General features: G+C 37.7%; 1 protein-coding gene across 2 annotated transcripts in view; it reads right to left on the reverse strand.

Moving 5' to 3' along the window:
- Positions 1-16,322, reverse strand: part of EPHA6 (EPH receptor A6) — a gene marked incomplete at both ends in the record, with an annotated part of 510,935 nt that overhangs the window by 219,651 nt on the left and 274,962 nt on the right. For both annotated transcript variants that reach the window (XM_082332768.1, XM_082332767.1), the window contains one exon: positions 11,222-11,557. In XM_082332768.1, the coding sequence (XP_082188894.1) occupies positions 11,222-11,557 (336 nt within the window). The remainder of the gene's footprint in view (positions 1-11,221; positions 11,558-16,322) is intronic.

Consider the following 16,322-nt stretch of genomic DNA (forward strand, 5'->3'; position numbering starts at 1 on the left):
TGTCTAATTAGTAAATGGCATTTCTAGCTTGACAGAAAAATGTATGAGTTGAGGGAAGAAGGCAAACTCACATCTTCTCTATTGTTGATAGATCGTAGCCCATGATCCTTGAACTATAGACTGAATTTCCTGAATCCCATTACTCTGTTACCCTACCCTGTAAAAAAATGTATTTGTAGTCCTCATTGATCTTCAATTACAGGTTAAAAAGAATTGTTAGATAATTTCAGGAGAACAATCTAATTTTGAAAAATGGAGCTTAGTGCTTAATATTATGCATATATGAACCAGTCGCTGGAATCAGACAATTTGTTTTCCAGACAGATTTGAGCTAATATAGTAAAATGATCATTTATTTCTAAACTGTAAAATACAGCATTGGAAACTGGCTGAACAACTTGTCAGTAACTTACGGGACCATACATCAGCTGTTTGCAACGCATAACAAGTTAGAATTTATGAGTCACTTAGATAATGCACATTAATCCCTAAACACTTCAATACAGTTATAGATCAAGCACACGATTTAGAAGCTGCTGCATGTATTATTTAAAAAGATATGGAAAAGACAAGTTTAAAAATATTACTTTATATTCAGACAGAATAAGCACAAAGAAAATTCTTGCAGATGTAGATTAATTCAATGAAGAATGAGATTTAATTAACACTGGAGCAATTTTTAAGGTTTGCCATTAACTTCAGCAGAAAAGTTGTGACTAGTTATTCGAGTACTGTGAATAAAGGCAAAAGAACTAAGCAAGAGTAAAGGAGACAACAGGAGTATTCAGGAAACATTAGCTGAGCCAGGCCTCCCTTGCTTTTTATCCAGTGGGACATCTGTAACTGACTTCCAGTGAAACAGCTTTGGGACATTAGATCTAATTTTGCAATTAGAGATTTCTTGTAAATATTTGCTTTAAAATTTCGGTTTTCAAATACTGAGTAGTTTAGTGTACAAGATGACATCGTTATTCCAAGAAAGAAATACGGTGATCAAATTGGTCTAATTTGCTGAATACATGTTTTTTAAAAAAATTACTAAATTTAATATTTTTTTAAAGTTGTTTTTTTTTTTTTATTGTAAATTCTTTTATTCACATGCCTCTTCCTTTCGCTCATGTTTTCCTTGGGAACGGTTCTGTGTATCACCTTCCTTCTCCTTTTGGCTATCATGGTTCTACCTACAGACAGCAAAATCAAGCACTTTTATGTGTTGCACGGTTTGCTAACTTCCATGTCACTTCAGTAAGTGAAAACAACTGAGACAAAATACTCTGAACAGTCAATCCTTCACAGAATTAGTTGCACTTACTCCAGAGGGTCAACAAATTACAAACTGATTTAAAATGGTTTTATTGAAAAAGTCCACTTTAGAACCTGTAGCCATGTCTTTCAGACTCAAAATATGAAGGAGGATTCAGACTTGAATATGAAGGCTCATTTATGACAGGGGTTTTTAAAGGCAACATGCATTTCTAAACTAAATATTAAGCGTGCATATCCTGGCTAGTAAGATCTTTTCAGAGGAGCAATATTTATTATTTGTTCATTAGAGACCCAGTATAAATTTTACCACAGTGGGAAAACATTTAAATATCTAACACAGATATGAAGATAGTAAACAGATGTCTCTGGTTGTTAGTCTGGGCAGAAAAGGGCAAAAGCATGTTATTAGAAATATTATCTTGAAGCTTTAGAAACTATGTAATTTTGAGTCTGCTCTCAACCTTATTCCAGTGTGCATAACTTAATGCCATTATTGTATATAAATGAAAACTATTTCCAATCTGTGAGCCTAAGGCAAATGCATATGGAAGAGTCACAGAAGTGGAAGGAGAAGGGTTGTTGAGTGTAATGAAGAAACTACATTTTAAGAAGCAAATGAATCGGAGCAACCTGCTACCAATATAATTGCTTTAAAGACCCCATAGCAAACATCAGCAGAATTGGTTTGTAATTTACCCTGTCCTTCATTTTGAACATGCTCCCTAAAGGTTTGCGTGAAAGTCATGACATCTACAAACACAATTTGTTTCAGATTGACTAGCTGTGATGAATGCCTTCCTTTACTACCCTTGACCAAAATTACTCCTCCTGCCAAGAATGCACCAGAAGTCTTCATTTCACTTGTCATACACTGGGAACATCATAGTTGTGGTTGGTTTTTTGTTTTTTTGATTTTTTTTTTTTTTAAATGAAATAACTTTCAGAAATGTTTAGGTAACCTTTGAAAACAGGAGGTTCCTAATCTAACTCTGAAGAATTTTGTAAGTCGGTCAATTAACATTTGTGGCAGAGGTTTCCAATTACTTAAGTCACTAGTTTATATCTGAAATATCTTGTACACTACCTTGACTAGAATACTCAATAATGATTCTTCTATCATTCATTGTGAGAGGTTTCAGCTAATTGAAATGTGCTTGATTATCCTAACATGGTTCTTAGCTGAGTGGTGTGCAGATAGCACCAATAAGCTTATTTGACATTCTTTAAAATCACCGAAGCTGATGCATAAGCGTCTCATTCATGATGTGCTGAATGCCCTTTGCAGCAATGGACTACAATAGGAACAAATAAAATAAAGGCATATTTCTTATCGCAGTGCTGTATGCCTACTAATTTATTTGTAATGATTATTTTACATTTTTCTCCACAAATGTCCCTTTTAGAAATCAAAATAAACTATTATTATTAAATATATAATTGTTGCAGCATTTGGACGTGGTATTTTAGTGACTACAACTTAGATGAGAAACTTGCTGAAAACGCATGTCACAGACAAATTGCCAATGGTTATAAATAATAGTGTGCTATGCAATGAAAGAAACTATTATAAAAGCTGAAAGACCACACTGATAAGTATATTATGGGATAAATACTTTACAGTATTGATTAACCTCTTTACCCTCCTCCTTCAAACTAGAATTTCATTTTCTTCTCCTTATATTGCGTAACTTAGAGAAACATATTTTAAAACTACGCATAGTCCAACTAGCTTAATGGATAATACTGGTGAACGAGAAATGAAAGTAAATGGAATCAGGTTGACTTTTGCTGCATTAAAGAAGTGGCTGAACATCAATATCTTCCAGCATAAAAAGAACATATTTGTTAAATAAAATTTATAAGTATTTAAAAAATTTTCGGGATATAAACCAAAATTGTTTTAAAAGCCATTTTTCACCTATGATTACTGTGTAGTAACCAGGCATATGTGTAAAGAAACATCAGCAAAAAGCAGTCTAAATGTAAAAAGGTGACCAGCAGATGAAAATCTGTGGGTAATAACTATGCTGCACAAAGACCTTGCCTCAAAACTTTGAATTTTGGCAGACCTGAAGAGTCTAACAATGTTAGTTGAACAAATCTGAGAACTGAGATTTAGGATTTTTGCCTTGTGGTTTTCTTTCCAACTGTAAATGCTTAATTTATATATACACTGACATAAATATGTGTATACATTCATATAGTTTAAAAGACTGGCCTAAATATTCATTGCATAATGCTGAAGACTTTTTTTAAATGCATTGTTTAAATGTATTGTTCAGAAGCAACTTAAAATAGGGATTACACATCTCAAACTCTTTTTTTGGTTAGTAATCCCTCTTACTGTCTTCGCATCACATTCAGTGTGGACATTTACAGACTGTCCCTAGCCAGTAACCAATGAGTTAATATTTCTCTTCAAATTTTTCACATAAATAGCACCAGCAGTACTGCTCCGCACTGCTCCCATGACAGTACAGGGTTTGGCGGAACTATCGATACAGCTGTAGGTGTCAGGTAAACAAATGACATAAATTTCTCATTTATTGTCATCTATGAAAACTTCACAATCTTTCTTTCATGTGGCTTGAGCTCTGGCAATATCTGATGGAGGTTGTTTTGTGACTGTGCAACCCTGCTATTCCATTTCAATAATCAGTGATTAGAAATAGCTGTTCCTCTAGATTTATAAACCATTAACATAAACAGTTTGGAAGACGGTTCAAAGGGCTTCATCATGCCATTATAAAAAGAGCAGCTCTCTTGACTTTAAAGTTACAAAGGACAATCACATCTGTAGAGATTTGAGACTCGGGGAAAAAAAAGGAAAGTTGACTTTTGAGTAGGGTGAGTCAGATGCTACTATGGGAAGCAACTTAGGATTGAACAGGGAACTCTCCCCTGCCACCCCAATGAGCATCCTGAAACTATGTGGTCATCAGCCAGACGGATTAATCCTAATAAACTGTCCTGGTAGTGCCACTGAGATGCTTTTCTGACAGTTGGATGAGGCTTTTAACAACTTACACTATCTGCATTGTTACTATAATGCTCTATGCCATTAATTCCTGGTGATACGTTCATGTTTATTCCTGGAAGAGACACGGAAATCCTTCCATGCATTCCTCAGTTCCGACAGCTCTAAGAAAGTGAGGAGCCACCTGTACTAGGAACAAGGAATTGGCCATAACTTATTTTGAAAAAGGAATTAGATGAAAGGCAATCCCTTTCAGACACTGGCAAGATCTTAGCATCAGATTAGGAAACATCTTATCACCTAGGATATATCTGCCAATGGCTCACGTAAAATAAAATGTATTAGACAAAGGAAGCCTGCCAGATTTGCAGTTTCAGAGTCTGCCTGAAACCCTCAGCTAGTCACAGGCTGCCAACACTAGACAGACACAGCAAAACTAGACAGGTCTTTAATATATTGATAGGCTGTGTGCCCAGACAGAGTGAAGTCTCTCATGCCTCAGACTTTGTCCACTGGTAGCAGGTCTTTGATGTTACAGAGACCAGAGTCACTCACAAATTGCAGAACTGAGGAGGGAGAAGATGAGATTTCCAGGATGCAATGGCAGAAGAGTATTTCCCTAAGCTTTCCACCAAGGCAGGAAAGACACGCAGAAGGAGCCCACGAATGGAACGATGCCCACACAGCATCCCACGGCTGGATGGTGATTTTAGGGGAGGTCACTGCTGTGGGACTTGCAGGTGAAAGGTAAGCTGGGGGCTGCCAGCATGGAGTCCCACAGGAGGGACATGATGCAGTGAAGATGCAGACCGGACAATGAGGAAACTACTCAGTCAGAGAAACACTATAGCTACGGAGTGCCGCTGCTCAGCGACGCAGTTGAAATGGTGGACTGAAATGGAGCAGGCCACCATCTGCCTGCATAATCACGTACTCAGGATATGTCTCACAACTCTACTCCCCCTCTGCATAGTGTAATGTTGAAAAATCCCTCTGTTCTCAAGTAATAGAACATATGAATGCCTACTGAGGGAATGTGGGTGTGGACTATTATTTGGAAATAGGAACTATTGTTTTAAGTTCTGTTTTGCTTAATTATTCATTATTTACTACTTTAATTATGTATGAAAATCCTCAAGTACTTCTGAATGTTCTTTAGGCAATGCAGACTCTAAGGCACGCTAAGAAAGTTATATAGTGAGGTGTCTCTTCCTTCCATTAGTCATAAGAGAAACATAAATTACAATTCAGCATATAATACTTTGCTTCTTCACACAATGATTTAAAGTCAATTGAGTACAATTACTTCATACTCAGCATATTTACTGCTGTACAAAACTTCCTCTCTCCCATAAAGAAAAGGCATCCAGGCACTTTTCTGAACAACAGTATTGTTGCACATTTTTTGACGAGGCTTTTTTTGAAAACGTTTTACCTTTCATTTGTTTACAAATTACTTTGGCAGTGATTTGGGAAAGCACTTAATATGTGCTGTTTCCTTGAACAGGGACTTTGCTTAAGTGCTTTTCTGAGCAGAATCTCATTCTCTTTATCTGCCCATTTATCTGAATTTAAAGTAGGGATTATTTTGATATCTCAAAACATTTTGAAACAAAGCTACACAAGAGCAGCATATAGCTCACTTCCCTCATCTCTCCATCCGCAACATCTACACTTCTGAGCACACCCTTACCCCATCCTTGTTTGCCACACTTGCTGGACAAGACACAGCACATGCTGTGGTCATACAGGAACTATATATATTCTTTCGTTACTGACTAGCCAATAGACAGGTTAAGTCATTGGTCACTGGCATCTCTAGTCCAGTAAGCAAGCCTTACGTAGCTGAACCTTGCTTTTCGACATGCAGACTCAACCAACAGCTTGGTGACTGTAAGTGGTCATTTTTCACAGCTCTGTTCAGAGAACATAATATTTGTGAAATCTTTTTCTCTGTTATCGAACTCGTGCTGGCTAATGGGTTCACAGTTCTTTATGGTGCCTGAAAGACAACGTGACCACAGAAACTTTGTTTCCTTATGAAGCCTGGGGGTAAAAACCACAAACATGGATATCGAATTTATGAATATTTGTACAAAATTAATAACTAAAAAAGTAATGAATACTACCAAACTAATTTTATATGACTTACAGTAATGTTAATAATTTTTTTTCAGTATTTGATCAGGTCTGGTAATGCTTTAGTTATCAAATTGCAGAGAGGTTTGCAGGATGCAGTTTGCAAAGCCGTTTCAAAGTGTTACTTTCCTTTAGTCTGCTTCTTGTCATTTTTAGAGCTGAGCAGCGTACTTAATCTTGTTGATGCTGGTGATTGCATGAGGCAGCAGTTAAGATTTTAATATTACTTGTGGTAGACCTCTGTGCATAAAGATGAGCCTTAATCACTTTTGAATTAGTTCACTTCTCCTGTCAGCAAATATTCTCCCTGTTGGATGCCCTCAGACTACTCTACTCACTAACTGTCGTAGAATACAATTCTTCAGTTTCTGTGGATGCCCACAGTACTCTTCATTGCATTACTTTATTCAGCAAAATGCCAACAGCAATATCTTCTCCAAAAAGAGAGAAAAAGCCCTGAAGAACAAGCTAATAATTTTGCATGTTCAAAGAAGAATCTGTTAATTTCACATAAACCATCAAAAAGAAAGGGTCACTAGAGGGAAGTAAATCCAATATGCTCAAAGAAAATAAAATGCTAGCTCCTCAGCTACTGTAAATTATTGCAGCTAACAGAATGGTTTGGATTTACAGCAGCTGAAGATATTGTTCTATATTCTTAACAAAGATATGACAATTGAAGAAAACAATTTATGTATTTATGAAGAGCATACTGAGGGAGCTGGCAGGGGAGCTTGCCAAGCCACTCTCCATCATTTATCAGCAGTCCTGGTCAACCAGGGAGGTCCCAGGTGACTGGAAGTTAGCAAATGTGATGCCCCTCTACATGAAGGGTCAGAAGGAGGATCCAGGGAACTACAGGCCTGCCAGCCTGACCTCGGTGCCAGGGAAGGTCATGGAGCAGATCATCTTGAGTGCCATCACGCAGCACGTGTGGGACAACTGGGGGATCAGGCCCAGCCAGCATGGGTTTATGAAAGGGAGGTCCTGCCTCACTAATCTGGTCTCCTTCTATGACAAGGTGACCCGCTTAGGGGATGAGGGGAAGGCTGTGGATGTTGCCTACTTGGACTTTAGTAAGGCCTTTGACACAGTCTCCCACAGGATTCTCCTGGAGAAGCTGGCTGCTCACGGCTTGGATAAGTGCGCTCTACGCTGAGTTAAAGACTGGCCGGACGGCCAAGCCCAGAGCGCGGTGGTGAATGGAGTCAAATCCAGTTGGCAGCCGGTCACGAGTGGTGTTCCCCAGGGCTCAGTGTTGGGGCCGGTCCTGTTCAATATCTTTATTGATGATCTGGATGAGGGGATCGAGTGCGCCCTCACTAAGTTTGCAGATGACACCAAGTTGGGTGGAAGTGTTGATCTGCTGGAGGGTAGGCAGGCCCTACAGAGGGACCTGGACAGGCTGGATCGATGGGCCGGGGCCAACTGTATGAGATTCAACAAGGCCAAGTGCCAGGTCCTGCACTTGGGTCACAACCACCCCATGCAACGCTACAGGCTTGGGAAGGAGTGGCTGGAGAGCTGCCTGGCAGAAAAGGACCTGGGGGTGTTGGTTGACAGCTGCCTGAACATGAGCCAGCAGTGCACCCAGGTGGCCAAGAGGGCCAATGGCATCCTGGCTTGTATCAGGAATAGTGTGGCCAGCAGGACCAGGGAGGTGATAGTGCCCCTGTACTCGGCACTGGTGAGGCCGCACCTCGAGTAGTGTGTTCAGTTTTGGGCCCCTCACTACAAGAAGGACATCGAGGTGCTGGAGCGCGTCCAGAGGAGGACAACAAAGTTGGTGAAGGGTCTAGAACATAAGTCTTAGGAGGAGCGGCTGAGGGAGCTGGGGTTGTTGAGCCTGGAGAAGAGGAGGCTGAGGGGAGACCTTATTGCTCTCTACAACCACCCGAAAGGAGGCTGTAGCGAGGTGGGGGTCGGTCTCTTCTCCCTAGTAACAAGCGATAGGACAAGAGGAAACGGCCTCAAGCTGCGCCAGGGGAAGTTTAGGTTGGATATTAGGAAAAACTTCTTCACTGAAAGGGCAGTCAGGCACTGGAACAGGCTGCCCAGGGAAGTGGTTGAGTCCCCATCCCTGGAGGTATTTAAAAGACGAGTAGATGTGGTGCTTGAGGACATGGTTTAGTGGTGGACTTGGCAGTGCTAGGTTAACGGTTGGACTCGATGATCTTAAGGGTCTTTTTCAACCTTAACAATTCTATGATTCTATCACTTCATGCAATATCTATACCAAAAATATTAAAACAGTATGTATGAAAAGATTACATATAAAAAGGTACTATGAACATGGGATAAATATGTCGTGTAGGTATAATTTATTATAGATCTAGATCTTTCATATTAAGACACACATCAAAAGAGAAAAATTATTTTAAACCAATATGTTTGGACTTCTGGTAATGCAGTCCTTATACGTGTTAAGATATTTTTGATTTTTGGTCACGTCATGCATATAATCTCGGATCTTTGTTTTATATGAACATGTGCACAAACCTGTAACACCACGCAATAAGTACTGTACATGTCAGTATAATTAAGATTATAAGGAAAGATTGCAACAGTGAGTTTACTGTTTGGGGGTACAGCTAGAAAAAAGTGCGATATAAAGCTGATTATTTAGTGGTTTTGGTAAATATGGCAAAAGCAAAACTATAAATTGTTTACTAATAGCTGGCTAACAATAAAAATAAAAAGGTCACTAATTCTTTTATCCGAGAACTTCGATGTGATTTATAAACATTAATAAAGTCTCTGCAACGTTCTGAAGCTTTAGTTCTACAGCTTCCTTTTCTGAGGTTAGATAGCCTGGCTTTCTCCATATCACTTCTTATTTATGACTAAAAGAAAGTCACAAAAAATGTTTATTGTCCTCTCAATAATTTCCATCAACCAAAACTCCATTCATTTTCATCCATATTTCATATGACATTCTCTTTCTCTCTTTTACTTCTAAATATATAGTTAGCGTACTTATGATTTTATAAAACTACACAGTTTGTAAGCCTACAAAAATGGTTTTATCTTTATAACTATATTTTATAGATGCCTCCATTTCATTTATTACAATGCTTTCTCCTGCAAAGCTGTCTTTTTATATCCAAATAAACTGAGAGAGATTCTGGAAATCTGGTCTTAAATTCTCTGAAGCCCTTCCCAACAGCATTTTTAGTAAAGTAAGAATTATTATAGGGAATGCAAGCAGCCTACACTCTAGAGTTTACTGTCAGTGTGTCACAAATTATCAAAACATTGGTCTCTTCCCTGGATTGAGTAAACTGCAGTGAAAATCTATATCCTTAAACCAGGGACAGACAACAGCAAATGACGTTTTTTAAAAGCCCACCACTTAAATACACATCACAAGCTGTGTTCACACAGCTGTTAGTCAGTTTAAAAACAAACCATATCTCTGGTGACCTCCCCCTGTGCATGCTTGGTGACTTGCATTTAGTACAATGTAACATCTAAAAATAAGTATACACAGGGGTAGTTTCTGGCACCATATTTTTTTCCTTTAATTAGAAAGGAAAAGAGAGATACAGGTTCGCAACATGATACATAGTCTAAGAGCTTAAGGCAATTCTCAGTGCAAAGTATATATCATTAGGCATCTTATATAATCAGCTCTTCTGTTACCATCATCACATGAACGGTGAGTAGTTTTCACGCTTTTTCTAATCCATTTTCATGAATATTATTAGTATTACCATTGTCATTATCATCATCGCAGCAAGCTGTTAATTTTTGTATGCCCAAAGGCAAACAAGTCATTACTTACTCATCAACAAAACTATTTGTCCCAGATACACAGGTAAGCAGATTTTTGCTAGGCCGATCAATGAAAGAACCCAGGGCCTTCCTACAAGTGGAACATAACAGGATCCTCCTGAACATTAGCACTTTTACTAAATACTTTCATGTTATCAAAGGTCATCTACTCAAAACCGTAGTTTTGCCAGTTCGGTTCCTGTTCTACATTAAAAACTTCAGCTACAGTTGCAATGTCACTGCACAGTAGGTGAAAAACATTTCTAGAACAAATGTCAGCAAGGGATAATTTTGAAATAACCTTCTCATCTACAGTAACACAAGCCAGAAGATCACACTGCTATATAGGTTGCTTTGTTGGTAACCTATGATGCTGTTCCCTGGCATACTAAGTATTTCTAAAGATGGAAGAGGAAAAAGTTGCAGAAATAAACAAAAATACAGAGTTTCCCATTTTTCTCATAAAGGTCGGCCTTGACATAAATTTGAACTGAAATGGGGGGAAGCTCAAAAACAATAATGAAAAGTGGACAATTAAAGGAACAAAAAAATCTATTAGTATACCTCACCTAAGGAAATGGCTCATACAGATGCTGAAAGATCTTACAGGGAAGCATGCTGTATTAGTACTATGAAACATGGACGCTGAAGGAGGTGCGTTCACTTTCATTTCACCTTTGAATTGTGAAATTGCAATAGATAACCTGTGGTGCTTTACTCTCTCAGAATGGAAATAGCAAGGAAAGACTTGGAAAAGCACCAGATGCAAACTCCAGTTCTGATGAACCACTGATACAGTTAGTCTCAGGTAGTTAAAGCTTGCACTTAATTTTAAACAGGAAGATATGTTTTTGTGCCCTGTATATTGGGGTTAAGGGCCAACTGCCAAAAGCATTTAATGCCCTCATCAGCAGAACCTGGAAGTCCAAAAGCACTTAAAAACATGCAATAATCTGCAAAACATCCTAACTTGCTGACCCAGACTTCCAAGAAACAAAATGATCCCCCTAATTAAGTGTATAAATGACAGGGGCACAGTAACAGACATGCAGTGCTGGGACTTACCATCTTGGTCTGTGGTAACCGTGATAGCTGTGAACTGCTTGGGAGAGAAACTCAGCTCCGAGACCCCATTCGTGGCTTCTATTTCGAAGGTGTAGTTCACATGTGACACAAAATCAAGCACTGTCACAGAGGAGTTGATGAGACCTGTGTGCCTGGGGATGAAACGGATACCTCCCCCACAAATCTCACACTGGCTGGCATCCGACCCACATTTCTTACAGATGACACTGTACGTGAGATCTTTTCTTCCTCCGGTATCACTTGGGGGGCTCCATTCCAACATGAGAGCTGTTTCATTAATGTTAAAAATGACATTCCTCGGAGCAGAAGGCGGCCCTGCAGAGAAGGAGGGGAAAGCCTGTTAAGTGACAGTTTTCTATTTTGGAGAAAAAAAAAAAAGAAAAAATACATTAGTCTTAAGGCAATTATTTGCAAATAGAAGCTAAAAGAGTTACATTTCAATAACAAACAATGGAAAAATTAAAAATTATAGAAACACTTACAATCCTGGAAAATTAAGCAGGAATAATAAATAGGTGAGATCATAAAAAGCTGAATAATCTAAATAAATTAGAATTAATTCAGAAGTAATTTAAGGCAACATAAAAATGACTCGGGAATGTCAAACCTAGACTCTATAGCACAAATTTGCACTAAATATCTCTTGATCTTGTGGGATACTGGGGTAGAGCTTTAACCACAAAATTTATTTCCTTATTTTATGTCTAGCAATATAGGCTATTCTGATACTTATAATCTTTGATGTTTTATAAGAGTTAGATTGAATAATAAATAAATAACAGCTTTGGAATAACTACAAGAGGTAAAACTGTTTGTATTAGTTCTGCAGTGCCAGATATTTTTTCTATCCTTGACTGCTTATCCCCAGGGATTTCTTTGCTGCTGTTCATTAACAGAGTTAGGTGGCAATGGGCCAAGACTATTAGGCACGAGAGACAATTTACAAGTTTTTTCTTTCCCTCCTGGCACCTCATCAGCATCAGGGTATCAGTGAAGACGTCAACCTTGCAAGCTAAAGATCTAAAAGGATGGCTGCAAAGCAGGAGAAAAAAATGATTCTTGAAGGCTGTGGGGTGGGATGCAAAGTTAGTAGCAGCAGGCAGAGTATAGGAAAGCTCTCAGCTAGCAAGCAGGTGGTGAAGCTCTCTGTGTACTGTCAGATGAACCATGAGTGACCGTTATCCATGGATCCCACAATAGTCAAGGTATGTCCAACAAGTTTTCAGTTGTTATGTTGACTTACTGTGTAGGATCACAAGTAAATCACCTGAGGCTTTATATACCAGCTTCCACAGTCTGATGGAAGAACTTTACCACCTAATGATTTTTCAGATAGGAATTAGTGAAGGGGTGCAGGAAAGGCAGAAATCGCTAAAGGAAGTCTGAATAATCTCATTTCTTATTATATTTTTCTTCCACTTAACATATTTCAAACAAGCACTTCCAGACACATGGTTTTCAAAAGCAATTTGTATATAGACCCAAAATATGGCCACAAAAGAAGGGTTATGTAAAAGAAGAGTAGATGTGATGCTTAGGGACATGGTTTAGTGGTGGACTTGGCAGTGACAGGTTAACGGTTGGACTCGATGATCTTAAGGGTCTTTTCCAACCTTAATGATTCTATGATTCTATGAAAAATTATGTAAGAAACACAGATTTGGCAAAATGCAAGGCCTTATACTCCAGGTTTCCATATATGTATGATGACTGTGATAAACTCAACTGGCGATCTCTGCAGTTTTTTCAGGTGAATGAGTTGAATATGCATTGTATTCCCAGCTCTTGACATAAAATCACAGTGTACGTGGATTGCTTAGCCAATGGTTAGCAGAACTTTGAAAACTTTCAGCTTGCTTTGCAGCTTTTCATGATTTATACAGCCTGCCAGCAAGACTTAAGTATACAGTTTTGATTGAGATACTGTTCAAACTTTGAGTGAGCTTTTCATTACTTCAGGGCCTCTCAAGCAGACTGAAAGACTATATGAAACATTTGCAAATGACATCAGCTAATTCTTACAGAGTGTATTTCACCAAATTGAATGGCACAGTAAATCTGAGAGAGTCAGATAATTAAAATATCATAATGTCCTTTATAAAGACTTTGAGACAATGAGAGAAGAACTAAACAAACAAACAAAAATAAATATTGATCAACACTCTTGTAAATTCCAGTTCAACAACTTGTAGGATGAGGGCAAGACCCTGTGCCCAAGGGATGGTCAGACAAATGGTCAGAACTTTGCATTAGGAAGGAAAACAAAATATCAAAGCTCCTCCTAACGTTTCATATATAAATCAGGATCTCAAATCTCAGAAAAAAAAATACTACTTCTTTCTAATCATTCAATTCTGTTATTTCTTTTTTTCCTTAAGATCTGCAATTACTACCGCACTGATACGCTGATTCAATTTTCAGACTTTTAGCTATTTATCTGACTGAACAAAATGTAGTGATTTAGAAAATCAAGCCCATGAGTGGTTCTGAAATATGCACCTACAACTGAAATAAATCCATTTATTCAAGTTCTTAATTCTTGAAGATGACCCTGAATACTAAAATGGACTCTACTTTAACAGAAAACATTACTATAGCTTACATTTTACTAAAAACCTATAGCAGTAAAAATCTATACAGTTGTACCTACACATAGCAGCAAGAATGAATACTAACTTTAATGAAGGAAAGAGGCAATAACAGTTGCAGAAAAAGGTCACTATTCACCAACATTTGTAATTCTAAGTGATGCTGTTTGTTTACTTATGTGGCATAAATGCTGGTATAAAAGCTGGAATGTTTGAAAAGGGAAAAAAAGTTTGTATGGCATGGGAGCGATGAAGTGAACCAATAAGGTTTTCTGTGAACTGTAGTTGAACATTTGAGTTGCTTTTTCCTTTCTGACATTTATTTGTAACTTTAAATAACTGAGACGATGTTTTCATTAAAATGATTTTTGCCCTAAAGTAAATGATGAGTTAGCTACTGGATTTGAAGACCTTGATAATTAAAATATTTGGAGGTGTCACATTGCTTTGCATTTTTTTAGTGCACAAGAAAGTTTAAAATATTTTGAATGTGTGAGTATTTATTCATATGTCTATCTGTGCAGAGTTCATAGTTAGCAGCCAAAAAAGACCCTGACAGTAAAGACCACTTATTTTTCAGCATATCAAGGAAGTATTTAGCTGAACGGTATGTGGCTCATTTGTACTGAAGATCAATATTTCTGGAACCCATCAGATGAAAACTATTTTTGTAATTTGTAATTTTTGTGGTCACAGAGAATATTTTGAGTATTTCCTTCCTGGTCTTTGACTGGGACCTTGTGATAAGTCTAACACTGAAGCATTTGAAATACTGTCATATGTAAGTATTTATAAATGCAACTTGTTAACAAAGGCTAATTATATTGATACATCATTTTCCAATGGTGTGGAAAACAGAGACAAAGTACAGCCTTGAAGATGCTGATGTGGTCCAAAAGCCCCTACAACCTTAGAGTGTCTCAGATTTACAAATCTCTAAACTTCCCATAAAATTATTGTAAGGTTGATGGTTCTAGCTACTCTGGAAAACAATCCTGAGATCAGAATAAGCTAAAACTAGCACAGATTACTTCAGCTTCAGTTCTTATTATTTATGTGCAGAAGACAGGAATAATTATGTTTCCTCTAAAAACATGCTGTGAGAATTAAATAATGACTGGTGTTAACAAATTCCCCCTGTTAAAACCAACAAGGGGTTTTAGGAATATGGAGGATGAGCCTTAATCGCACTTACATATGTGCATAACTTAAAGCGGATCAGTAATCCCCTTGAAATAATTGGTAATACTCATGCACTTAAAACTAAGCATGTGTGTAATTGCTCGAAGGATTGGAGCCAATGTTTTAAAACTGGCTTAAATTTAATCTTACATAAACTACAGATATGACAATGGGTTGCCATAGCTCAGGTTTTTTTTATGTTACTTCATCAACTTTGGCAGGCCAAAACAGGAATTAATGTGAATCTGGGCAATAGGAGAGTTTTGTCTGGCTTTGTCAATTTTAATTTTCTACCAGATTTCTGTTATACTATATGTAGATGGCATCAGTAGAAGAACCAATATAGTAGACAAAATACACCTTTTTTAAAATTTATTTTTTATTTGTACTAGAGAGTAAAGGTTGTTATGTTCACGATTTGGGACTTAATCCTCAATTGTAAGAGAAAACATGAATTATTGTACATTCACATTTCAATGAATAGGGAGAACATTATCAATTATGTTATGGGTGTCTGAAAGTATATGACTGTCCGCCTGCAAATACTGAAAAAAATCTCAGACACCCTTCATACTCAAGGCCCCTCATGCCAATTTGCATGACGATTAAATAGCTTTTTAATTGCTGTTAAATTATGCCAGTTAAACTGTGATTTCATGCAAATATTAAGCTGTAATGACATGCAGTGAATCATTTACTAAGATTTAGAACTTGGAACAAAGAGAGACAATTAATTCTAATCCTCAGATTCAGCTAAATTATGTGTCACTGGGCTTTTATGAATGTGGCCTGATTGCTTTGTTATCATTTATAAATTATACAAAGATTATTTGACACATTGGAAAAACTTGGCAGCAATAAGCCTTCTGCAGACATCTGTGTGCAAAGCTCTCAGGGATTTCCTTATATTGATTTTTAAGGAAAACAAGTATATTGGTGAAAATGATGGATCCCTTCCTCACAGCAAAATTCATGACTTTGGATTTTATGCAAAAGAGTAAAATACAGTTCAGATGGATGAGCATTAAAAAAACCCGCAGCTCTTCTGCTTCTTAGATGAAACACAGCCCGAGTGTGAGCAATGTCATTTGCTTCATTTACAAATTATAACATAAGAAGTATTTCTACACTCTCTGTGGAGTAGACTGGCATTGATATCTTACGGAGAAGCAGGCCCACTCCAAAAGCAACAGAGCCGAGCTGATGCCTCATACAGTGCTTCACACCTCATCTTGCTTTGCGCTGCAGAAGTCTAGTGAGGGCAATGCAGTATTTTAAACGCTACAGAGTGATGACTGTCTGGAAAAAAC

This window comes from Platalea leucorodia (assembly GCF_965183815.1).
Source record: "Platalea leucorodia genome assembly, chromosome: 2".
NCBI classification, from domain to species: domain Eukaryota; kingdom Metazoa; phylum Chordata; class Aves; order Pelecaniformes; family Threskiornithidae; genus Platalea; species Platalea leucorodia.